The sequence below is a fragment of the Rattus norvegicus genome, chromosome 7 (assembly GCF_036323735.1).
Source record: "Rattus norvegicus strain BN/NHsdMcwi chromosome 7, GRCr8, whole genome shotgun sequence".
In the NCBI taxonomy this organism is placed as follows: domain Eukaryota; kingdom Metazoa; phylum Chordata; class Mammalia; order Rodentia; family Muridae; genus Rattus; species Rattus norvegicus.
This window is the reverse complement of record NC_086025.1, coordinates 109,863,188-109,888,534: the sequence shown is the minus strand read 5'-3', so window position 1 is coordinate 109,888,534 and position 25,347 is coordinate 109,863,188. Positions and strand designations below refer to the sequence as shown.

Below are 25,347 nucleotides of genomic sequence, written 5' to 3'. Positions count from 1 at the left end.
CCCAGGTTCCGATGAGGTGGCATCTGGCTCTCTTACCTCTACTGTCCTGCCCCAAAGCCTTGAAGCTCCCCAACCCCTGGTCTCTGCTAAGGACAGGAAAGTCCCCTCTCATTCTTCCTTGTTCTGCTCCAATTCCCTCTTTTCTTTTCTTTCTTTCTTTTTTTTTTTTTTTTTTTTTTTTTTGCTCCAACTCCCATAACTTCTGCTTTCATTACCGAGTGAAAAGGGGATTTGGGGCCTTCCATTCAATCCCTTTAGGAAGACAGTGTCTGAGAGGTCTGTCTCGCCAGAGGGCTGTAAGGTGAATGTGGCCCTTCAGGGTTGGCAAAACTGAAGGGATCTGGTGAGGCACCCTACAGGAGCCGGAAGGTGTGGCGTGGGCCCAGTGATCAGTGTCTGTGGGAAACTTTAATGGCCATGCATAATGGCCTGCAGGGCGAAGTGAGCCTGGGCCAGCCGGGCACCGGTGTTACCAGATGAACATAGGCTTGCCATCATCATGGGACAGCTGGTTGAGGCAGGAGAGCAGCAGGAGGGCGTCGGTGAGCATGCTGGGGTGCACAGTCTCCACCAGCACACGCTGCAAGAAGTCCACACTGTAGGTACCACCTTCAGATGCTGCCAGCTCAGGCCTCTCACGCAAGATGCCATATGCGTTCACCAGCTGCTCTGTCAGTGCTGGATGCACCCGTCCATTGTAGCCTAGGCTCTGCAGCCTGTTCATGATGCTCACATAACGCTGTGTGAGTGTCTGGCATAGGTCCTCATCCAACTTGTGGCTACTGGGGTTTAGGGAGGCCTGTTGGGGAGAGTGGCCATCAGGGACCTCCCACACCACTCTGGCACACAGGCAGTCAGGAAAAACAGGAGCAAGAGAGGCCAAGGGAAGGAATCTCTTTAAGTATTGCTAAGAGGACGCCAAGGCAAGAGAAGCTGTGGTGCCCAAAAGGGCGGTCCAGAGGGCTGAGCCTAAAGTCAAGGCTCCCCCAAACCCAACTCAGGCAGGCCCAGAGGCTTCCCGAAGCTTCTAGAGACATGTGTTCCATTGTTTTGTCCTTCCACCAGATATATGGGACTAGCTTGAAGCCACCAGGGATGGAAGGGCAGGGAATGTGGCTTCCAGTATTGATGCACAGGGAGTTCTTCATACTCCCAGGTTGCCTGACCCCAGAGTCTGCATGCTTTCCCAAGAGTTAATGAACAGCTCTTAACCCGGAATGGCAGACGCTGTTCTAACAGGACAGGAAGGTCTCCCTGAACGGCACCTTCCCCAAGGCCCCTGTGTAGTCAAGGTACTTACATTTCTGCCACGCAAGTAGATGCTGACAGCCGGTGGGACTTCCATGTGGGAAGAGGCATTTCCACATAGAAGGTGGGTAGGTCTCTGGGGAGCACCATGGGTATAGCACTGGTTCTTCAGAGACAGCTGTACTTAACTGGGGGTACCTGGATCTGTCTGCTGTCTTGAGACTGGTACCCCTTGTGTATCCACTGGGGAAGTCCCTTGGTGTGTTATTTTTCTGGGCTGTATGGCAAACCCAATTTTGTGTCCTCCCTGGAGCTGAGGACCTCAATATCATAATAAAGCCTTACCTATTTACATTGGTTGTCTGCAACCAAGCACCCTGGGTGCTTTGTCTAAAAAAGCAAGTCTGTCCGGTATGTAGGAGCACAACGAGAAGACTAGTGCTCTTGTCAGATAGATACAGGAAAGGTGGCCTGTGTGATCTGATGAGCAAAGAATTGAGGCTTGGTAGAATATTGGTCTTTGCGCAAGGCCCTGGGTTTGACACCAAGCGCCAGGAAAGGAGGAAGAGGAGGAGGAGGAGGAGGAGGGGGTAGAGGAAGGGAGAGAGGAGGAGGAGGGAAGAGAGGATGAGGAGGACCAACTTTGGTTCCCAGCACCTATGTCAGGGTAATCTCCAACTCCAGCCCCATGTGGGATGGTGCCAGGAAACTTGGTAAGGTTGAGTGGGTCTGAGACCCTGGCACCCAGGCACCCGCCTGAGACAGTAGGTGTCTCCCTGTTCCCCACTAGATTCTTGGCCTTGAACATGTGACCACAATCCACAATCAGTCACAGTCACATAACCGAGAACAGAGTTCTCCATGCTCATGAGGTATTCTAGAGGCCCTGAGGGTTTAGCCAATAAGCTTCCCTTCCCACACGTTCTTCCTGCAAAAGGTATTTAATCTCTGGTTCACTCTAAGGAGGTAGTATGGACCAAATTACCACGATGAACAACCAGTCTGGAACCAAGGGCTGCCTCTTCAAGAACAGCCTCTGGCTGAAGGCCCCTCTGTGCTCTCAGACAACCTCCACCAAGCTAAGGACTTTCGTCGAAGAGCTAACTAAGATGGAGTCCCCATTCCCCTGGCTCCAGGCTTGTCCTCAGCCTGCCCAACTCTCTCTGACCCAGCAGCTCCTGGATGTCCAGGAATTTGGGAGTTCCCATCCTGGGCACTTCAATGCAGGCCCGTGGACCCCAAACCCTTTGTTCTTGACTCCTCCGTATGGTTTTCCAGCTGTGACTGGATCCCCAGGAGTCAGGAAACCCCAGCTTTGGCCTCCCACACCCTAGGCTGCATTTCAGAACTGCACTGGATCACTGCACCTGACAGCGACAGGAGGCGCTGGGCAAACACAGTCTAGTTTTCCATTTGCCCAGCATGCACAGGGCAGGGAGAAACGCAGACCCACAGCTCCAGGGGAATGTGACACCGCTGACCTTAAGAGTGCCTACATTCGGGGTTGGGGATTTAGCTCAGTGGTAGAGCGCTTGCCTAAGAAGCACAAGGCCCTGGGTTCGGTCCCCAGCTCCGAAAAAAAAGAACCAAAAAAAAAAAAAAAAAAAAAAAAAAAAGAGTGCCTACATTCACACACACTGATCCACATGCAGACACACTATACATAATTTAAAATAAAAGTGAAAAAGATCTGAGTAGAAAGATGTAACCTAGGGTTGGGGATCTAGCTCAGTGATAGAGTGCTTGCCTAGCAAGCGCAAGGCCCTGGGTTCGGTCCCCAGCTCCGAAAAAAAAAGAAAAAAGAAAAAAGAAAAAAAAAAGTTGCCTTGGTCATGGTGTCTGCTCACAGCAGTGGCACCCTAAGACACCAGCATTCTGGGATTGAAGGCGGGTAGCACCACATCTGGCCTATGTAGTGCTGTCCGGCAAGCACTTCTATCAGCTGAGCTACATGAAGGCACTGATTTTGGTTTTCATGTATCAGTTTCCGTATATCAGATTTTTTTTATGAAATATATTTAATTTCTTGATTCAAAAATTAAAAACAGTTTAAAAATGTTATGTGTCAGTCTGTGAGTATGAACACACGAATGCAGGGTCCCACCCAGTCCAGGTTTGGAAGCCTTGGAGCTGGATGTGAGTCACCAGATACGGATTCTGGGAATTGAACTTGGGTTCTCTGGAAGAGCAGTACATGTGCTTAACCATAGAGCCGTCTTTCCAGCCCAATATTTTAAAATATCTGGGCATGGTGGCTAATGCCTGAGACTGAGACAGGAACATTGAGTTAAGTTCAAGGCTAGCCTGGGCTACATAGTATGAGTCCAACTAGGGAGGGAAACACATGAAGGCTTTGTCTCAGGTAAGTAAATAAAACGAATCATTCGTTCTCTTATCCTCTGAGCACAGCGGTGCCTGCTTGTCATCCCACCTCTCAGGAGGAAGAGGGAGGGCGATCACAGCAAGTTTTGGGACTAGTCTGAGTTCCAGGCCAGCTGGGCTACTTAAGACCTTGTCTCCACAATCAAAATATATAAATATAAAAGGACATAGGAGCTGGGCACCCTCAGGAGATTGAAGCAGGAGGATCATAGGTTTGAGGCTTAAAAGACTTATCAAAAGGGTAGATCAAATAGAACTGCCTAGATAAACAATAAGATTGCTACCAAGAAAAATCAAGTTGATACACAGGTTATGAGAATGCCTGAGAGGGCTTGGATCCTCAAGTAACTTGGATACCAAATGAGTATGTAAAAGTGAAGTCATTCTCAGGAACCCATACGGTGCTACCCTACATGGTCCTAGTCAGTCTCACATGGACACGGCTGGACACAAGGCCCCTAGGATTAGGGTGCTAAGAGGAAAGGTACTCCAGACATACTCCAAAAAATTCTTCACAACTGAGGAAGAATAAGAACATAGTGCTGTGACCCACTTTTAGTTGGGTATAAATGACAGCATAACTGGGCTGGAGAGACGTTCAGCCACGAAAGGCGTGTACCTGTTCTTGCAGAGGACCAAAATTTAACTCCCATGCTGTGCAATGGTTCACAACTGCCTGTAACTCCAGCTTAGGGATCCAATGCCTCTGGACTCTTCAGGCACTTAAACTTCTACCCCACCACTAGCACCCCATTATAGAAATACAGATGAAACATAGCAAAAGAGACACTGTGGCACCAGACAATACTATGTGCCTGTGATCTATGTAATCAGGAGGCAGAGGTAGAAGGATCACTAAGTGTTAGGGCAACCTGGGCTATGTAGCAAGCCCTTGGCAAGCCAGGGTTACACAGTGAGAAAAAACAAAACCAAAAAAAAAAAAAAAAAAAGAAAAACCAAACAACCCAAAACAATGACACCAACTCAAGCCAAAAGATAGTGTAACTGCACAATCTGATAAAACAAGACAGCTAGATTCAGTGGGGAAAAAAAGTTAGGGTCCTCATCAAACAAAAATCTCCATTAAATTTCAACCCACTAAACCTATGCAGCCTTGGGCTGCAAGTGGTTTGTAAGGACAATGGCAGGTTTGACTAGTTTTAGCAGGTCTGGGTCGAATTTAGGGATTCCAACCATTGACACTGGGAATAGAAAAACAGATACACTGAAAGTGGGAAAAGTCAGGAGGACTGGAATCAGTTGTAGGTGAGACTCAACCAAAGGCCCAGCCAGGGGGTGGGGACCCTTGAAGCCAGGGGGTAAATTTATGATTTCCAAATGTGACCACATGAGTTGGCCTGGAAGACTCCATAGAGGGATATGGCTGGGTATCAGCCTAGCTGCAAGAGGTCACTTTGTCTCTGGGTGGGTTTCAGTGGAGCTGTCCCCAAGAGGAAGGAGAGTCTCTGGGTCACTGCTCATAGAAGTAAAAGGAGACACTGAGTCTGAAAGACATGATTCGGACTCCTGGGAAGAATGACAAGCATGCTGTGATAAGATGAGGTCCAGCCTCTCATAAAGACTTATCAAAGTCTTTATGATAGAACTCCTCTAATCCCAGCACTTGTAGGTAGAGGCAGGAGGATCAGAAGTTTAAGGTCATCCTTTGCTAGGTGACTTTATAATACCAACTACCCTTGGTCTCTGTTGCTACATCACTGGGCCCTCTTTGGTTGCATTTGTGACTGATGATTTTCCTCTAAAAATCCAGGAACGTTGTTGTCATATAGAATAAACGTGAATGAAGGTACTCTGGCCAGTTCGAGCATGCCTCCCTTGGCTCTGGTAGGACATGCCCTTCTACCCCATTCCCTCTGCCTTGCTGAAAACCATTAGATTACATTCCTAAAGCTAGGTACCAACGTCTATTCTCTTATTCTGTCACTTCTTCCTCCTGAGGCTAAATGTTGAGGTTCAGCTATTAAAGGGTTCAGCAATCAAAAGACTCCTTTGTTTCAACCCAATTCACATGCACAATCAACACACCACCACACCCTAGCCCATCATAACACACACCTTCTCCTTTTTCTCTTCTTACAGTCTCCTTCAAAATGGACAAGGAGAGCTGGACCCAGACAGACTAGAGAACCCTCGTAGATGCAAGTCTAAGAGGATACCAGCAAGTACTGGGCATCTTCCTTGCTCTGGTGCCTCTGAGCTCTGAGAGGCTGTACCAACTGAACTCAAAGCTTTGAGATCTCCACAGATAGGCCATGCCCCTCAAAAGAAAAGCACTCGTTTTTGATACTCGAGTCCACACAATCCTCTGTCTCCTTGTCATTTTCCTCTTGTCCCTCAGTCCCAGGGGCTGCCCCTCTAGTCCTAGAGTCACCTGATGCAGTTGGTAATCTGTATCTTGGTGGTCTCTGGAGTCAGGTGTTTTCATGCTGGAGAGAGGAAATGTCTCACCTTATAACTTCTACCATGATCACTTACAGAAGAGTCAAAGACTCAAAACAAAACAAAACAAAAAATCTTGAGGGGATGGAGTGAAGGCTCAGCTGTTAAGAGAACTTGCTGCTTTCCCAGAGGATCAGAATTTGGTTCTCAGCACTCACACCAGGCAGCTCACAACTGAGGAAATCTGGTCTCCATAGACAACCCTTCCATACACGCACACACACAATAAAAGAAAAACAAATCTTTAAGGAGAGTTTTTAAAAAAAAAACAACTCTAATTTTAAACCATTAGGAGAAAATGTTGACTAAGGAATACAAAATAGTTTCAGGAATTTCTGTTAGGGAAAGGTTTCTTTTTTCTTTTCCCGAGACTGAATTTCTCTGTGTAGTCCCTCACTGCCCTGGACCTCACTTTGTAGACCACCCAGCTGGGGGAAGGTTTCTGAATTGAGACAATACAAATGACCTTTCTGAACACATTAAAAATGCAGCATCTAAACCAGGCATGATGGCGCACACGCCTTTAATCCCAGCACTTGGGAGGCAGAGGCAGGCAGAGCTCTGTTGAGTTCAAGGCCAGCCTGGTCTACAAGGTTAGAAAGTGAGTTCCAGGTCATCCAGAATTACACAGTGAGACCCTGCTTTTTTTTTTTTAAAGCCATCTAATGAAAGGACACTTTAGTCTAGAAAAGGCAAGCTCAGAATCAGCCTGTGTAATCAGATGTTATTCCGACCCAGGTGGCAGGTATATACAATTTGTTCACAAAGATGATCTAACAGAATAAGCAGCTGGCAACATGGGGAAGCCATGCCCCTCCCCAAAGCCCCCCTCCCCGCACCCCAGCCAAGAAAAGCTCAAATGGCCTAGATGCAGGGATAGGCTTTGCTCTGTCTCACATGGCAAATTTTGAACACACTTCTGGGTATCCAGCCAAGTGCAGACCCATACCCCCAGTCCTTACTCCCTTGTTGTCTGCCCCGTAAGAATGGGTACAGTGACACATTCCAGTACTCTGAGGGCTCTAGGATCTGTGTCCTCTGTGGTCTCCAGTGGGCACTTGGGATGCTGAAGGGAAAAGGCCATAGAATCCCCAGTGCCACCATCCCCATGTCTTCTGCACAGGGGTCCTTTGTTGGCTCAGCCCCCAGGGGTTGGTGTTACCAATCCAAAGACCATTTATGAGACAGAAGAGGAATGCTATCTGCCCATTGGAGGAAACCCTTCTCTCCTAGTGTCTGTAGAGCTTGGATCATGGGCTTCCATTACTGGGTGCTCTGGACACCTCACAGCTGCTTGCACCAAGCTCTGGGCTCCATCTCAGGGTCCCCTTAAATGCCTGGTCCTCCAGTACTGACTTGAGCTCACTGCCCCATCCATGAAGGCCCCTCTGGCAACGTGTAGGAGATGGACAGCCACACACCTGGATGATCTTCTCTGGAATGTTGGAGACAGTGAAGCCATAGAGACGCACACGCTCTGGGAAGATGCTGGACAGGATTCTTCGGTCTAGCTGGAAGGCGATCTCCCCTACTAGCCTCTCACGGGCTAGTTGTTTTGAGTCTGGGAATGACAGAGTCTCAGCTGAGCAATACGTGGAGGGAGTGTTGGGACTGTGGTTAACAGTCCGGGTATGTGACAAGGCATCACACTCAGTGTGAGCCTCTGTAGTGTTACTGACCTCGGCAGCTGTCAGGTAACTTGTTAGACTTTCGGGAGGTCGCCTTCCGCTCCGTCTCTGGGGCATTCTTCCGAGACTGTTCTGCCACGCGTGAACCTCGGGCATCATTGACTGAAGCCGAAGAGGATGAGGTGCAGGGCGGGAAGGGGAGGTTGTGTGGAGGAGAATGGGGATTGAGCACAGGTCGGGTAGGGAATTGGTGCACCCTGGAGGGGGGAGTTGGAGTGGGAGTTTCTTGAAGGGGGAATGTTTTCAGCAGCTTGGAGGGCAGGAGTTGGAGCAGAGTTGGGAACTGTGCAAGGAGGAGAGCTTGCTGGGGAGCTTCGGACAAAAGTGCATTTGTCCCTGAGAAACACCAGTTTGAGTTCAAGTATCCAAGGTGGCATAAAAATTTGCTGTGGGACTGGATGTGGCCATGGTACTCATAGGGGTGGTGGTCTAGAGGGGTGCACCCACAAACATGTCGAGGGGTTCTGAGTCCTGGGTCAGCTGAGGGTGCTCACTGGTGACTGGGATGAGGATGGGTGGAAATGAGAGGAAGGGTTAGAGCGAGGCAGGCTGGGAGCAGGAATCGGCCTATCCAGGGAGCCCAATTACCTTTGGAGGCGGGAGCTGGTCCTGCTGAGGTTCCAGAGAGGTTTCCTCGGGTTGGCTCTGTCAGCCGCACCCTTGGCGCCTCTGACAGCCCTACGTTGTTTATGGGATTGGGCAGTATGTTCTGAGAAACACCTAGAGGGGCAGTGGAGGAGACCAGGGGGCTACTCAGAGAGACTGCCACTGTGCCTGCCAGGGGAGCCATGATGGGGCCACTCTGAGATACAGCCGGAGGGCCTACCAACCGGCTGTTGGTTGTCAGGGAACCAGTTGAGTTCAAACCCAGTGAACTGGCCAGAGTGGTCCCCGGGGGAACAGCCATGGGGCTGGTCATTTGACTATTCAGGGGTCCAGTAGAGGGTAAACCCAGAGAGCTGGCCAAGGTGACCCCCGGGGGAAGTGCAATGGGACTGGTCAGTTGGTTGCTAATGGGGCATGGCACAAAATTGGCAAACTGGTTGTTTTGCGACAAGGGCAATTGGCCAGATAGCAGTGGGTTGAGAGGAGCAGCTAGGGGGTTCACAAGGGAGCCTGCTGCAGGATTGAGCTGTGGGGTATTCAACATGTCAGCCAGAGGTGCCAGTGTCACCATCCCCATGTCTTCTGCCCTGGGGTCCTTTGCTGCTGCAGGAGATGGAGACAGGAAAACACCTGTGGATACAGAAAGACCACTGAGACCCCAGTTACGCCTCTTTAGATGCAAGTGAGAGGCACTCATGAGCACATCTGGCCAAGGTGTCTGTCTGTCTGTCTGTCTGTCTGTCTGTCTGTCTGTTGAGCTGACTGGTTTGACCTACACTCGTTGAGCATCATTCCTTAGGTGGGCTGGAGGAGGGCATCTGTGGGGTAGCCAGAGGCATTCAGAGAGCATTCTGTGCTACTTTAGAGAGCTCTGGATATAGGCCTGCCTCTCTTCTCTCAGTCCCTGCACGAGGCTTGCAATTCTCTAGTCAGAACTCCCAGACTCTTACTTGCCCTTCAATCCATAGGATGTTCTAGCCTCTCTTCTGCCTCTCTCCACGTCTCTGAGCTGCCAACCCCACACCCAGGAGAAGGGCGGCTCCTAGTGGTTGCAACTCCCAGACAGCTGACCTGGCCCTCTGCTTTTGGCTGGGAGGAGAGAGTCTGGCCTCAACCTTGTTGAGACACATGTACCACCCACTGGTAGGACCTTCAAGGGTCAGCTTGTGAGAGCCTCGTGTGGCCTGGGGCCACACATAGTATACCAGAGTAGGGGTGCTGGTTCTTGACAGCTAGTTGGACACAGCCATCACTCGGAGGCCCAGAATCATTGCTGGCTATTTTTGGACCCCTTTAGCGGAATGAGGCAGAGATCATACTCTTCTTGATTTCTGGAGCAGATTTCTCTTATGGCTTTTGGGAGGGAAATCCTTTGGAGACACGACTGCTGCAAGGGGCAGAGTACAGGAAGAGTTTGTGTAACTGTACAATGTAATTTTAAAAAAAAAACCTGATTTTAGTGAGCTAGAGAGATGGCTCAGTGGTTGAGAGCACTGGGTGCTCTCCTAGAGAACATCAGTTTGATTCCCAATACCTTCGTGGCAGGTCACAACTGTTTATAACACCAGTTCCAGGGGATCCAATGTCCCCTTCTGGGTTCTGAGGGCACCGTATTATGTGGGGTGCACAGACATACGGAGGCAAAACACTCATACATCTAAAGTTAAAAAAATATTTAAAGCCAAACAACTCATTTAAAAAAACTACTTTGGAACCTACCCTTTTAAAAAGATTTTCACAGCTGGGCTTAGTGGCACTCGCTTTTTTTTTTTTTTTTTTTTGGTTCTTTTTTTTTTTTTTCGGAGCTGGGGACCGAACCCAGGGCCTTGCGCTTCCTAGGTAAGCGCTCTACCACTGAGCTAAATCCCCAGCCCCGGCACTCGCTTTTAATCCCAGCACTGGGAAGCAGGGGCCGGTGTTCAACAGCCTGGTCTACAGAGCAAGTTCCAGGACAGTCAGAACTATACAGAGAAATCTTATCTCAAAACACTTTTATTTCTTTTTTTTAATCTTTATTAACTTGAGTATTTCTTATTTACATTTCGATTATTATTCCCCTTCCCGGTTTCTGGGACAACATCCCCCTAACCCGTACTCCTCCCCTTCTATATGGGTGTTCCCCTCCCCATCCTCCCCCCTTGTCGTCCCCCCAACAATCACGCTCACTGGGGGCTCAGTCTTGGCAGAACCAAGGGCTTCCCCTTCCACTAGTGCTCTTACTAGGCTATGAGGTTGGAGCCCAGGGTCAGTCCATGTATAGTCTTTGGGTAGTGGTTTAGTCCCTGGAAACTAAAACACTTTTATTTCATGTATGTATGTATGTATGTATGTATGTATGATGCATGTATGCATGCATGCATGCATGTATGTGTGTGGTGGTGGTGGTGTGGATGTGCACGCACAGGTTCCCATGGACATCAGAGGCTTCAGATCTTCTGGAGCTGAAGTTACAGGTGATTAATCGTGAGCTGCGAGGCGTGGGTACTGGGAACCAAATTTAGGTTCTAGTCAGAGGAGTCTGAGATCTTAACCTCCACACCATCTTGCTAGCACTGAATATGCCCTTAAATTATTATTTTTTTGTGATGCTGGTGATTGAACCCAGGGCATCAAGCATGTGTGGTAAATATTCTATTACTGCACTACCCAGTAGTCCTTGAAATATTCTATTTTATTTTTATTAAACAGTACATGATTATTATAAAGAATGGAGATGCAGAAAGAAATATGAACTGCTAATAATCCATCACACGGTTGGAAGATCTCATCACCTTGGAGACCGTCTCTACCTATGTGTTTTATACAAGTCATGGGCTGGTGGGTTGGCAAGAATGTCCTGAAAGGGGACAAGCCACCTGGCTTCTGCTGTGACTGCTCAGGCTATCATTTTAGTGTGAAAGTCACAAAAAAAAAAAAAAAAAAAAAAACCACTAGACGCTAGACAGTGGTCAAACAGGAGATACCAGCGTGAGGCCGCCCCACTGGGCCAAAAGGGCAGTCAAGCGGCAGAGCGGGCTCGAGGAATGTGTGGGAAAAGAGCCTGAACAGAAGACCTATGGTCCTCCAGAACTGAGCACCTGCTATAGAAGAAGAGCAGACAGAAAGCAAAAGAATCAAATATCGATCCAATCAAGGATCAGTACTGAAGGACGCAATGGACTGTAAGAATGTAATAAAAAAATAATGAGGGCTGTAGAGATGGCTCAGAGGTTAAGAGCACTGACTGCTCTTCCAGAGGTCCTGAGTTCAATTCCCAGCAACCACATGGTGGCTCACGACCATCTGTAATGAGATCCGATGCCCTCTTCTGGTGTATCTGAAGACAGCTACAGTGTACTTATATAGAATAAATGAATAAATCTTTTAAAAAAATGACTAAATCTGGACTTTGATTAAATAAGTCAATTAGCAGTACTTATTACTGGGATTTGTGTGTGTGTGTTTTCACTATTTTCAATACGCAAATTTTGACTTTTCTTCTCCCTCCCCGCCATGATTATTGAAGACTGGCGAGACAGTTTGGCTAGTAAAGGTGCTCACTGCCAAGCCAGACCACCTTACTTTAACCCCTGGGGCCCACGAGGTAGAAGGGGAGAATCAACTCCTTGTAAGTTGTCCTGTGACCTCCACATGCATGCCATGGCATGTGTGCCCTCTCCTGAACAAAAAGAAGTAAGCGTATATGCAATACTGTATCCCACACAGAATAATGCATTTATCTAATATAAAATGTATATACGTGAACACGTGCCTTTGTGAAAACGGAAGAGGAACGTAAAAACAGCAATGGGGTGCACCTCAGGACCTGGAAATACATGGACTGCCAGTGCCCTGTATGCTCTTCAGGGTGCAAGATAAAGGTAGTCAGGAGCTGCACTGTCAGGACAGGCCACATGCATGGTGGGGGCTGAGCAACGCAAGGATACAGCACGCCTCCTGTCCCCATCTCCTGCCTTTCCCACACCAGTAGCTTCAGGGAAGAACATGCCTAATGTTTCTAAAATTGTTAGTTCTTATTTCCTTGTGGCATCTAATGTGTGCCGGCTGATATGTGGCCGATATGTGGCTGATATATTTTGTCACCATTTTGTCACAGAAAATATTCACATCTGCCTTGTCAAGCTAATAAACGCAATTACAGCCATTAAAAAAAAAACAGCAATGGGGTTCAAATTATAATAAAAATAGTTTTTCTATTTGCATTTCAATGAGAATTTCAAGAAAAAGGTTAATTGATACCTAAAAGGTTAATTAGCAAAAAGGTTAAAGAATTCCCTTTGGAAATACCGTGCTTGGCGCACCCATCTGAGTTCCCAGGAATGAAGTCTCGGGGCTGGAGAGATGTGGCTCAGCGGTTGAGAGCATTGGACACTCTTGCAGCTTCCAAGCGTCCACATGGCGGCTCACGTCAATCCAGAGGATCCAAAGCCCTCTTGGGACTTGTGAGGTCACCAGGTATGCTTGTGGTAATCATGCACTCGGGCAAAACAGCCGTACAAGCGAATAAATAAAAAACACCTTTGAGAATAGTCTCAAGGGGGCTCCAGAGCAAAAGAAACTACACAAGGAGCTTGGAGATACCTGTTAGCTATTTATTTCAAAATGCCAACTAGAGGAATCGATTTTTGGCACCAACAAGATAGCTCAAAGAGGTAAACGTGCTTACAGGCAAGCATCACGATCTGACTCCAATCCCTGGTGCCCACGGGTGGGAGGGTGGAACTGCCTCTCACAATCTATTCTTTGACTTCCACATGTATGCCTCTTCAAGTAAATAAGTGTGAGATTAAAAAAAAAAAAGAAGATAGAGAGAAGTCTGTTTTTAGTGCATTTTTTTCTCAGTTCTGTTTCTTTTGTCTTTTGAGTAGATCAAGCAAGAACAAAGCCGCATGCCCACGCATAGATACTTGTACACAGGCCTAGGGCCATAACTTGCCTATTACACGTGAGACCGCGGAGCCTCGATCACCAAAAATCCCCAACTTGTACACAAATGCTTGTAGCACTATTATTCATAAGAGCTTTAAAAAAGAAACAACTCAATACTAAATGTCTGCAGACTGGAGCGTAAACAAAATGTTTTTCGGTCATAAACCCTGTAACAAACCTTGAAAGCGTTACCGAGTGAAAGCATGATCCTGTTTATGCAGGCGGTCTAGAACAGGTGAACGCCATTTGCGAGCACTCAGGGAGTGCCCGGAAGGCGGCGCGCCCTCGATAAAGGACCGAACTTTCTTTTTAGGGACGAAGTGTTCTAAAGTTGTCTGTGCCAATGTTTGAACACATAAGTAAATAGATTTAAAGTTATTAACTTGTATACTTTAAACGTTTGAACTTGGGGCTCTAGAGATGGCTCAGCGGGTTAAGAGCGTTGACTGCCCTTCCAGAGAGGTCCTGAGTTCAGCAACCATATTGTGGCTCACAGCCGACGCTCTCCTCTGGTGCATCTGAAGACAGCTACCGTGTACTTATATACGTAAACTAAATAATTATTTTTAAAAAGTTTGAACTGGGTGGTCAGTGTGAATTATATCTTTATACTATTACTATAGAAGAGGATGCATCAGGGCCACAGGCACTCAGGGTAGACATTTATGGCTCAGACAATTGAGTGCCCATAGTATGGCAGGACAGGCTCAGCAGGCACAGACCCTTGTCACATTGCAAGGCCAGCACAGACATGGCATCCATAGGGTTTGACATTCATCAGAGTCACTGAGATCAGCAGCAGCCTCGGGAGACAGCAGCTTGAGCTCGAGGAACTCTAGTGAGAGGGCAGGCCATCATTTGCGGATGGAGTTCTCCCACTAATGGGAAATGTACCGCCTAACCCACCTTTAAGACGCGCCAGCCCTGCACTTTGGATTCTAATGAAACACGTACAAGCCTTTGATGCTTCAGCCCTTTGCTACAGTTTGAATGTAGGCAATTAAGGATTGTAAATTCAAAAGCTTGCTAGGTTCTGGAACCATATTAGAACCCTATAGAAATGAGAAATGTTGGGGGTGGGTGGGGATAAAAAAAGAGACATGAGAAATTTCATCAGTGGGTGCATACTTAACTTTAAAAAGATTTATTAATTTATTTAAGTATATGACTGCTCTATTTACACGTATGCCTACATGACAGAAGAGGGCATCAGGTCTCATTACAGATGGTTGTGAGCCACCACGTGGTAGCTGGGAATTGAACTCAGGACCTCTGGAAGAGCAGCCAGTGCTTTTAACCACTGAGCCATCTCTCCAGCCCCAGGTGTATGTTTATCTTAATCATCTAGAATTAGGAAAGACGAGTTTGTTACTTCAGACCATGGGGTTGAAAAGAAAAGCAAACCTCTGGGGGTTTATGATGGCAGCTTGCCACGTGTAACTCTTTGAAAGCTGTTGGCCTCCCCGGATCTCATGTCCTAGGTCTCCCCACCTACCTTACTCCTCTGCTCTCTCACTCGCCCCTGCCTGGCAGCTCCATCTCTGGGCTAGGGACCACCACTCCTCTACTTGTTGGTGACTTTCCCCAGTCCAGACTGACCAGGCTGTGGAGGGCTCAGAGGGCCTGCCAAGTCTTAGAGGGACACCCAGTAGTCACAGCGCTGGCAGAGGTCCTGACATGAGGAGGTTAGCGGCTGAGTAGAAAGGGTATTGGGAAGAAGGAGGTGGTAAAACTTAGCTAAGACTTTCAAATAGGGTTTTCTACAAGGGGGGTGGCTGAAAGGAAGGTCCTCAGGGAAGGAAGACAGAAGGGGAGAGACCTGAGGAAAGGGAGACCTGCGAGGAGATAGATCCTGAGGGGAGGGAGGTCCTGAGTGGAGGAAGGTCCTGAGGGGAGGAGGGCGCTGAAGGGAAGGAGGGTGCTGAAGGGAAGGAGGGTGCTGAAGGGAGGATATTCCTAGAAAAGGATCCTGAGATAGAAAGTAACAAGGTAGAATCCTGAGGGGAGAGGAGTCCTAGTCCTGAGGGAGAGCCTCAAGGACAAGAGGTTCTCTAGAACAGGGTCCTAGGTTGGGGATCTGGTATGGGACAGTGTTTGTGGGGAGTCTGAGAGTAGACTTAGGAGGAACTGGTTTGTGATCCAAGAACACACAAGTTTCAGGTTAGAGACTGGTCTTGTGAATAGGTTAAAGTTCTGAGATGGGGGGAGGAAGCATCGTCCGAGCTGGCAGGTGGCACGCAGGTAAGGCTAGAGAGCCCAGGAAGAAAAGGGTGGAGCATTAGGTGACAAAAACAAAATGGCTCAGATTTCTTAGCCCTTTTACTTCTATGGTCAGTCCCATGCCAATCACTGTCTGTCCTTGTCAGCCTGTGCCACTTGGGCCAGCTGTCACCTCTCCCCCACCTGCCTTCTCTCTCTGAACGAGAGCCTTGCTGTGTAGCCCAGTCTGTCCTAGTACTCATAATCCTCCTGCCTCCATATCTTTTGTATTGGGAGTGTTGGCAGGTACCATGGTGCCTGGATTCTGGGCGCTAATTTCTGTGTGGAGAAGCTGGGTCCCGCTGTTGGGAAGAGGGGCCAGTTGTCAGCTACTCTTGTAGTCTTGAGCTCTCGGCTCTCAGTTTTACTCTCTTTGCTGTTCTAACAGTCCTGCACCCATTTGTCTCTGTCTCACAGAGACAGCCTGGTGTGAGCATGGCCCAGAGTTCTCGGGAGCAAGAGGTCTGAGCCTGTGTTTGCCCTAATTCCGTTCCCTGTGTGTGAGCTAAGGCCTGAAAGCTCTTGGCAGCTGTATCTCACTGGGAAGGCTTTCTTTGTCCTCCCAATCTACCCTTCCTCTCAGCCAGTACAGCCTACTATGAAACTACATTCTTGCTAAACCATCAAAGTGTACTTCATGCCAGCCTCAGTTACTAATCCAAGAAAAGACATAAGGTGCTGGCTAAGGTCTTTGGAAATCTCACAAGTGACTGGTACTGTTTAGTACAACTTAGCACACTGTGTACACAAACAGTACTTCTAGATTCCCTTCTCAGTTTCTCACCCCATCTTTATTTCAGACCTTTTCTTCCCCCCTCCCCCTTACTCTTGTTTTCTGTTTGATTTCTAAATTTTTATTTTACTGGTGTTTTGCCTGCGTGCTTGTCTGCATGAGGCTATCGGAACGGCTGGATCTGGAGTTACAGGCAGTTGCACGAAGCTATGTGGGTGCTGGGAGTTGAACCCGGGTCTTCCGGAAGAGGAACCAAGTGCTCTTAACTGCTGAGCCACCACCTCTCCATCCCTGATTTTTTTTGTTTTGTTTTGTTTTGTTTTGTTTTGTTTTTTGGTTCTTTTTTTTTCCGGAGCTGGGGACCGAACCCAGGGCCTTGCGCTTCCTAGGTAAGCGCTCTACCACTGAGCTAAATCAAAGCCCCCCTGATTGTTTTTTAAACAGACTTTCACAGTATAATCTCGGCTGGCCTGGAACTCACTGTGCAGACCCAGATAGTCACAAGTTTACAGAGCTCTGGCTGTCTCTGCCCTCAGAGTGCTTGGATTAAAGGTGTCTATCGCCATGTCTGACTCTACCCTTGCTCGAGGAGAAATTATCACGGAGAAATTCATTCAGTGAGCCTGAAGCTCCCACAGCTCCCTCCTCACCCAGCCTTCACACGCGCTCTTCCCTTCGCTCTTCCCTCAGAGCTCCCTTTAAACTTTGTGCAGTCTCCCCTGGCTCCTTCCAAACACAAACAAATTCAAGCCTCTGCCATCTTGAATAGAAACTCCTTTCCTCTCCCTGGCTACTGCTCTGTCTCCCAATTTCTGTAGTCAACTTGATTGCATTAAGAAATGCCTGGAGCGTCCTAGAGGGCACCGTTTCTCACATCTGTAACCCTAGCACTTGGGAAGTGGGGGACAGGGTGTCAGGAGCTCAAAGCCAATTCTCAGCTACACAGCACACTTGGCGCCAGCTTGGACCACAGGAGTAACCGTCTCAATATGGAATCCAACCGAACGACAAAAGACAACCTAACTTTTAATTTGTCTGTGAGGGCTTTCAAAGGTCGAGTAGCTGGGTGGATTAACCTATCCGGTGGCCTGGGACCCCAGACTGAATAACAAGGAGAGAGCTAGTTGAGTACCAGTGTGTAGGCCTCTCTGCAGACACAAGTGACTTATATCCTTACCCTTACCACAATGGGCAGTAAAACCTCTCAAACTGCAAGGTAAAATAAGCCCTTTTTTTTTTTTAAAGATTTATTTTATTTATTATATATAAGTACACTGTAGCTGTCTTCAGATACACCAGAAAAGGGCATCGGATCTCTTTACAGATGGTTGTGAGCCACCATGTGGTTGCTGGGAATTGAACTCATGACCTCTGGAAGAACAGTCGGGTGTTCTTAACCACTGAGCCATCTCTCCAGCCCAAAATAAGCCCTTTTACCTCAAGTTGGTCTTGCCACAGCAATGAGAAAAGCAATCAAATCTCAAAGTCAAACTTCTTGAACTAAAAAGTCACTGCTGTCTATTTTTTCCAACTTTAACAAGGTGGTAATGGCACACACCTTTAATCTCAGCCTTCGAGAGGCAGAGGCAGGTGGAGCTCTGTGAGTTTGAGTTCGAGGCTAGCCTGCTCTCCAGCGTGAGTTCCAGCACAGTCAAGGATACACAGGAAAACTGTCTTCAAAAAAAAAAAAAGTATTTTTGCCCTTGTGTCTGCACACAAGCACACATTCATATCACAGTGGGTGTGTGGAAGTCAGTTCTCTGCCAGCACAGGGTGGGGTCTAGGAATTGAATATCAGGCTTGGCAGCAAGCACCATTTTCCACTGAGCCAGCCCACTGCCCCTGCTCTTTCCTCACTCTGGTCAGACTCTCTCACTGAGGTTGAAATCTCTTCTATTGAAGTCATGGATACCAAGTCATTGTTCACGGAAGGCTGTGGAAAGATTGTGCACTTTTCTCGCTCAGCTGCTGAGTGAGCCTGCGCCTGGCTGACGTCACGTCACTTCCTTTGAAATTCTCTTGGCCGCCAAGATCGTAAACTCCTGTCATTTCCTTTGCGTCCTGTCATGTCCTTACCAGCTTGTTTCTGCCTGTTCTCACTTGTCCTTGCCAGTCTCTTGCTACTGTGTACTCTCCAAGGAGCTCTTCTTAGTTTTTTCTTTTATGTCATTGCTGTTTTCTCTGTGTGTATGTGTGTGGGAGGGTGTCAGAGCCCCTGAAACTGGAGTTATAGACAGCTGTGAGCCACCATGTGGTTGCTGGGAATTGAACCCAGGTCCTCTGGAAGAGCAGCCGGTGCTCTTAACCTCTGAGCCATCTCTCCAGTCCAACGGGGATGTTATTTTTTTGTTTTTGTTTTGTTTTGTTTTATTGTTTTTTCTCTGTGTGTAGCTCGATGTGGAACTCATTCTGTAGACCAGGCTTGCCTGCCTCTGCCTCCCTAGTGCTGGGATTAAGGCGTGTCACACCGTCACCTGGCTGACCCAGGTGTTCTGAACCCCTCTAGTGGCTTCAATTATCATCAGTCTTTGAATCTTTTCTAGCCCTGACCTCCTCTCTGTGCTTTCAGGGCTCCTGTTGCCCAGTATCCAAAACTCTCTCTGCGGATGTCTTACCCTGGAGGATGATGTCCTCCAATGTATTTCCCTTTTCCAGGATCACCTTTAACGTTCTCAGAGAAGTGGGCAGGAACTCAAATGGAAGCCCACATATTGTGTGTCAGAGAGGTTGAACGCTTAGACAATGGTCTTTCTTACTCTGATAAATAAGTCTTTGTAGTGACCTAGAAGAGTATATTTAAATTTAGGATTATTGTACTTCCTAGAGTGTTGGGCTAGGATGTGATCCCTTAGGAAGAGCTAAGTCCAGTGGCCCCAACCACTACCCATTTTTCTTACCATCTGGTCTTGGTCCTGTACCACAGTGGGCCTGGTATACATGATTTTTGAGTACCTACAGCCCATGTGTTTAAGACATGTTCATGGGGTTGGGGATTTAGCTCAGCGGTAGAGCGCTTGCCTAGGAAGCACAAGGCCCTGGGTTCGGTCCCCAGCTCCGAAAAAAAAAAGAACCAAAAAAAAAAGACATGTTCATATCTCCCCAACGAAATTTCCTTCTGTATTCCTTCTGAATTCAGTTACATCAGAGCCCTGACCAGAGCTTAAAGGAACAAGGTGGTGTTAGAAGGAGAAATTAAAGCCTGAGTCCATGAGAGCAAATGAAGACTGACCTCGTGATAAAAGCTAGTCACAGAAACAGGCTGTGGGAATCATCTGTTATCCCAGCGCCTGAGAGGCAGAGGCAGGGGAGTCGGGAGTTCAAACTTTGCTTGGGCTACATGAAACACTGTATCAAAAGCCAAAAATCCAAAAGAAAGAAAAGAAAAGAAATAATCTGTTGTAATAAGAAGGGTGACAGAGCACAGTGGAACATGGGAATTAGAGCCACTGAGGTAAATGGGAAGGATCCACCTTGACTGGTCCTGATGGTGGCAGACTGTGCATCTTGAGACCTGGCACCATCAGGCAGCCCCCTTGTCCTGTCAGTCAGATATACTCCTGATGCTGTATTTATCACTTCTTTTTCTTATTTTATTTTATTTTATTTTATTTTATTTTATTTTATTTTATTTTATTTTATTTTGAAACAGGGTTTCTCTGCAGCCCTGGCTGTCCTGGGACTCACTCTATAGACCAGGCTGCGCTCGATCTCAGAGACCTGCCTGCCTTTGCCTCCTGAATGCTGGGATGAAAGGTGTGTGCCACCAACGCCCTGCTATTTATCACCCTTTACATCCAGTGGTCAGGATTTATCTTTCTCACTACACTGGAATGGGTTCCTGTCCGCTTGCAGTTCGTGCTATGGTCTCCCACCTGAGTGACTAGAAGCGTCTTCATGCCCCCTTCCCCCACCCCAAACTGTTGTGCTTCCTCCCAGGAGCTGGAACGATCTTTCTGGGCACAAATGTGGCTACTTCCTGTTAGAAATCACAAGCCTCGGCCTATGGCTTTTAAGAGCAAGTCCTTAGCCTCTTAATATTCACAGTTGGTTGTGATCTGACCCAAGCTGACCTCTCCCTGACCCCTAACATGAACATTCAATATACAGGAACCACAGCACTGTCAGATACATAGCATCCACACAAGCTCCCACAGCACATACATCCACGCATAACATGCATCCACGCATAACACAGCAACTCACACATTTTTTTAAACAGCCACATGGAAGTAATACATATTTACAACATACTCTCCTCAGAGAGTACATGCTATGTTCTCCCAAGCTCATGTGTGTTCTCCACACATGGTCACACACGTATGTACTCACATGCACACCATGTACTTTAGTTGCACATGCCAACACCACGTACCCCACATCCATTCATCACTTCAGGCCCTTGGGTACCACACACACTCTTACGCTTCTGTCTAGTTCTCGCTCCCGTGGCACTAAGACCAGGTCTTTGTCCACACTATGCTTTCTACTTAGAATGTTGCTCCCTGGCTTCATTACTGGCTGTCTGAACTCCTCCATAAAGAGATGAAATACTCCAAGGCTTTCTTTTTTTTAAATTTTATTAATTTTATGTGTATGAGTGTTTTGTCTGCGTGTGTGTCTGTGCATGACATCAGTGCCTGGTGCTCGAGGATACCAGAAGGGAGTGTCGAGAACTGGAGTTACAAATGGTTGTAAGCTGCCATGTGGGTGCTGGGAGTCAAACCCAGGACCTCTGCAAGAGTACGAGGCTGTCAACTACTGAACCATTTCTCCAGGCCCAAGGATTTAAAATATAAACCTAAAAGCCAGATACAGTTGCATGCATTCTGCACTCTGGAGGCTGACAGAGAGATAATCACTTTGAGGCCAACCTGGGCTACATACTGAGTTCAAGACCAGGCTAGCCTAAATACTAAGAACCTGTCTCAAAATCACAAGGGCCAGGGGAGAAGGCTCAATGCATAGAAGCACTGAATACAAGCATGAAGACCTGATTTGGGTCACGAGAACCTGTGTAAAAGCCAGACATGACGGCACGTGTCTATAAAAAGACAGAGCCTGTAAGCCACGGACTGGGTAGCCCCGAGTGAGTATACAGTGCAGTGGCAGAAACAAGAGGAACCCTGACTCAAACAAGATGAAGATGAAGCCCAGCACCTGAGGTTGTCTCTGACCGGCACGCGTGCCGTGGCATGCACATGCCTTCACATACAGACTCATACACAAGTACGCACTTAAAAGATGAATTGAAAGGAGTAAGACCTAAGGTGTGAAGTAGGAAGCTAGCACCTAGCTTGCTAGACTACGGAGCTTCTTAAATGCTGCCCCTCTTCTGTGTGTATTGTTTTGTCAACCTGACTGGGTTTTGTTGCTGTTGTTGCTGTTGTTGTTGTGTGTGTGGTTTGTTGTTTTGTTTTGTTTTGTTTTGAGACAGGTTTCTTTGTGTAGCCCTGGCTGTTCTAGAGCTCCCCCTGTAGACCAAGGTGGCCTTGAACTCACAGAGATCCACCCCTGCCCCATTTTTTTCGTCGGTTCTTGTTTTCATCCTGTTTCCTTAGTTACTAATGATACATTTAAAACTGGAGGTGCACCAATGCTTATGGGCATGGCTAGGGAAATGGAGCGTGTCCGCTACAGCCAGGCTCACTGGTAGGAAACCCAGCCAGAAAGGAGCAGGCTGAGGAACGTACACCACCCGGAAGGATGTCAACCTCTCAGTCCAAGGGTTCAAGTTCTCAACCAGAAGTTAGTCTAGTTACAGATTAACTGCTGAACTTTCTTTTGGTTCTTCCCCCCCCCCCCCCCCCCCCGAGCTGGGGACCGAACCCAGGGCCTTGCGCTTCCTAGGTAAGCGCTCTACCACTGAGCTAAATCCCCAGCCCCTGAACTTTCTTTTCTTTTTGAGACAGTGTCTTGTGTAATCTAGGCCGGTCTTGACATCTCTGTGTAGTGAGAATGACTTTGAATTTCTGATCTCTCTGCTCGGGGCTTGTGCAATCATACCCAGTTTTATGGTTAGGGATAAACCTGGGACTTCATGCATGCTAAGCAACCGACTGCACTTCCAGCCCCGACCCCCGGGAGAGACTATTTCCAGGGATTAATTAGGCCTCCAGGATCCTGGAAAGCTATTTTCACTTGTAGGGCTGGAGTGGTGCAGTAGGTGGGTTGCCCGAGGGTGGAGGGGCAGGGCTTAAAGCCAGAACCTGAGCCTGGGAGTCGCAGTGATTAACATGAGTCAGGAGGTAGATAACCAGCTTGGCTTGGGAGCTCAGAGAGAGAGACTCAGTGAGGGTTATTATTCCCAAATGCCACGCAGAGGTGGAGAAAGCACTTAGGATGTTACTCATAACCTTTCCAGAACAGTATTGCTGGGGTCGTTGCCAAATTGAAGAAGGTCTAAACAGGCAGAGCAAAGTCCTCCTCTTAGATAAGAGAGATTTCATGCCTCATTGGGAACAGAGGGAGAGGACAAGCAGGGAGGGTAAGATGAAGGTCTGTGACAGAGGGCGGGTCACTGTGGGGTGGATAGGCTATAAGCACACATCGAAAATCACGGGTGGGAAAGGACACAACCTCTAGGACAGGAAGGCTTGTGTAGAGAGGGAGCTATTATAAATATATTAATTATATTATATGTTAATATAATAAACATATTAATAATATGTTAGTGTTTCCTCCTTTGAGTACACCTTAGGATCTGTATCAGTCAGTGTCTATAGTCATGCCTTGGGAATGTTACACCCCCGGAAGCTCTCCCCCTGGTATCCTCCATGCTGACCCCTCCTTGCTCACAGCTCTCCACCTTTTCTGTACTCCCTTTCTATCTCTATACTTGGCTTTGTAGCCTCTGTCATCCCTTGGTGTCTGAATGTCACCTCCCTCTCACCTCATCCCTGGGCTCAGCAAGGGTCGTCAGTTCAACTACGTTTCTGTGAACACTTACAACCTTGCGGGTTCTCTTCTCTCACTCTGATTTGGATATCTCTAGCCCCTGGGGGCTAACAAATCCTAAATCTCAACTTTAGGTCCTGGTTTCTCTCCTCGGCATCTGGATTCCTTCTGGCTATCAGAAAACGGAGAGGAAGATCCCGTGCGGATGGTGGGACTTGGGAAAGGCTGAAGGCAAGGGAGGTAGGATAGGGATGTAGAGACTGAGGGTTGGTAGCTTGTTGGATGGGGCGGGGAGAAGATTTGGACTCCAGAGCTGGGCAGTTTTTAGACTATGATGCTGCTTAGAGGTTAGGCTGAGGGGAATGTGGTGAGGAAGCTCCTGTGGGATGACTAATAAAGGGCTTAGGTTTCCCTTTCATCCAATGGGCCTATGTTCTCCTCCTGTTTCCCCCTGTTGAGGCCAGTGTCCTCTGTTTGTTACTGTCTAAGCCCCTTCTCCATAATTTCCTCAGATCACAGCATACTGCCCCTTCCTCCCTCTGTGCAGCTCCAGCTGTCCCTCCCCACTGTCCTTATACCCAGGCCTCTTATAGTTACCCTGTTGGGAAGGGCCTGCGGCTGCCTCACAAAGCCCGCCGATGCCAAGGCCACCTGCCTGAGTCTTGATCGCAGATTTGAGCTCGTGATTCTCCCGGATGAGCCGAACCAGCTTCTTCAGTTCTTCATTTTCCCGCACCAGCCTCTCAATCTGATGCCGAAGCCCCTCATAATTTGTAAGTAGAGACATGCCCCAGGGAAGAGGAAAGGGTGCAGCCCAAGGGAGGGCACTGCACCCGGAGGCTGCCCAGGGCCCGGGGCCTTGCCCGGGCTGGAAAAGGGCACCAGAGTCTGCAAGCCTGGCCCAGTGGGCTCTGGGTATTGTGAGGTCAGAGACTATGCCCTCCTCTTTGCCCTCTGCTCTAACAGGCTCAGCTCTCTGCGCCTCCAGGCCTGTGTGTTGCCTTACCTCAGCCTGAAGTGTCCTGACAAGGTCTGGCCATTTTTAATGTCGCTGTTGCATCTTCTGCTATGTGGTCTTTACCTCAAGCTGATTGTTGCCCCTGGACTTCCCTTTTAGATGAGTCCTATACCACATCACTTGCCTCGTGGCCGTGCAGTTGGCCCCTCGGTGCCTTCCAAAGGATGGTCGCCAGCGAGCGTAGGTATTGTACCTTCCTAGAGTACCTCAGACTACAACGAGGGGTGCAACTTGGCACAGACATTTGTTGATCAGATACTTGTTGGTGAATATTCATTATTCTGCCTTCCTGGGCTGGGTGCCCTTTCCTTTCGACATTGGCATGCCTGGACTTCATCTGTTAGCTATCTCCTGAGGAAGCTCTGTCTTGGGTGCCAGGAAATTGGCCCATAATTTCTTCTAGTCACAAGTGCTCTATTCCTTCCCTAGCTACTGGCTGACAGTCTCCTTTAGCCAAGACCAGGCTCCCACAGCTCAGGAGTTTCCATTTCTGACACCGACCCTTTACTCCCATCTGTAGTGACTCTTCCTTTGCACCTGATCTCTTCTCCTCGGGTCCTTGAATCTTCCGGAGTTCCATTCTCTCAAGGATCTAAAATAAGACATGGTGGTGATCCAGCAGCACCATCTGTCACTCTACGATCGCCAGGGTTGAGTCAACTTGGCTGATCTGGCCGGCTAAGCAAGTACCCATTCCATCCTCCTGAAGAAGTCCATTTGGTAGAAGGCAACCTTCTCCCAGAGGAGGAGCGGCGTTCAACCGAAGATGCACAAGTCGCTGTGTTCCTCCGCTACGACTTCCGAACAAGAACTGGAGCGAGTCCTCCTCACCTGGCTTCAAGAGATGAGGACTGAGTCCTCCTGACATGCCCTTCTTCTAGAGCTATCTAGAAAGAGTGCCATGGGCCTGATCTTGGGAGTCAATGGAACCTAATCCTCAAGACCTCCACTGGCTCTGTGGTCAACTTCTCTCAAAGCTCTCCATGGGTCAGGGAGAGGAAGGTAAAGTCCAGTTTTTGACCAGATTCCAGTGGGCAGACTCTGGTAGAGAGCGGAGCTGAGGAAGAGGAGATCAGTCAGGGCTGGGGTCAGTCTAAGTTGGGTGTTCTATCTGGACCTCACAATGCTCC

At 48.2% G+C, this 25,347-nt stretch overlaps 1 protein-coding gene, 1 long non-coding RNA gene and 1 other non-coding gene across 8 annotated transcripts in view; 2 read left to right on the top strand and 1 right to left on the bottom strand.

The window, feature by feature from the left end:
- Window positions 1-389: 389 nt before the first annotated feature.
- Spatc1 (spermatogenesis and centriole associated 1) lies at window positions 390-24,741 on the bottom strand. Of its 4 annotated transcripts, XM_039079242.2 has the most exons (6): window positions 23,855-24,741; window positions 8,971-9,014; window positions 8,367-8,498; window positions 7,770-7,975; window positions 7,512-7,651; window positions 390-799 (listed from the first exon to the last, which is right to left on the bottom strand). In XM_039079242.2, exons 1-6 carry the CDS (start codon window positions 23,984-23,986, stop codon window positions 470-472), a joined length of 984 nt encoding a protein of 327 aa, XP_038935170.1. In that variant the 5' UTR covers window positions 23,987-24,741; the 3' UTR covers window positions 390-469. The 4 variants fall into 4 exon arrangements, with proteins under 4 accessions (XP_038935170.1, XP_038935167.1, XP_038935168.1 ...); XM_039079239.2 differs by having other exon boundaries at window positions 7,770-7,880; window positions 8,367-9,014; window positions 24,206-24,741; XM_039079240.2 differs by having other exon boundaries at window positions 7,770-7,880; window positions 8,367-9,014; window positions 23,855-23,959.
- Window positions 2,746-2,826, top strand: Trnal-aag12 (transfer RNA leucine (anticodon AAG) 12). Its single transcript has one exon. It is a non-coding gene; the product is annotated as a tRNA-Leu (tRNA).
- LOC120093816 (uncharacterized) overlaps window positions 17,565-25,347 on the top strand; it is a 15,285-nt gene continuing 7,502 nt past the window's right edge. For all 3 annotated transcript variants that reach the window (XR_010053854.1, XR_005487515.2, XR_010053855.1), the window contains exons 1-5: window positions 17,565-23,439; window positions 23,747-23,972; window positions 24,166-24,229; window positions 24,317-24,401; window positions 24,738-25,219. This is a non-coding gene — a long non-coding RNA (uncharacterized LOC120093816). The remainder of the gene's footprint in view (window positions 23,440-23,746; window positions 23,973-24,165; window positions 24,230-24,316; window positions 24,402-24,737; window positions 25,220-25,347) is intronic.

Bases quoted from the DNA above. Each gene is read 5' to 3' on its own strand.
- Spatc1 (NM_001115026.1), bottom strand. From the start codon at position 23,986: ATGTCTCTACTTACAAATTATGAGGGGCTTCGGCATCAGATTGAGAGG. The intron at 9,015-23,796 runs GTAACTATAAGA...CTGTATCCACAG, and splicing joins CGCAGGCCCTTCCCAACAGG to GTGTTTTCCTGTCTCCATCT. The intron at 7,881-8,366 runs GTAATTGGGCTC...CTTCGGCTTCAG, and splicing joins ACCAGCTCCCGCCTCCAAAG to TCAATGATGCCCGAGGTTCA.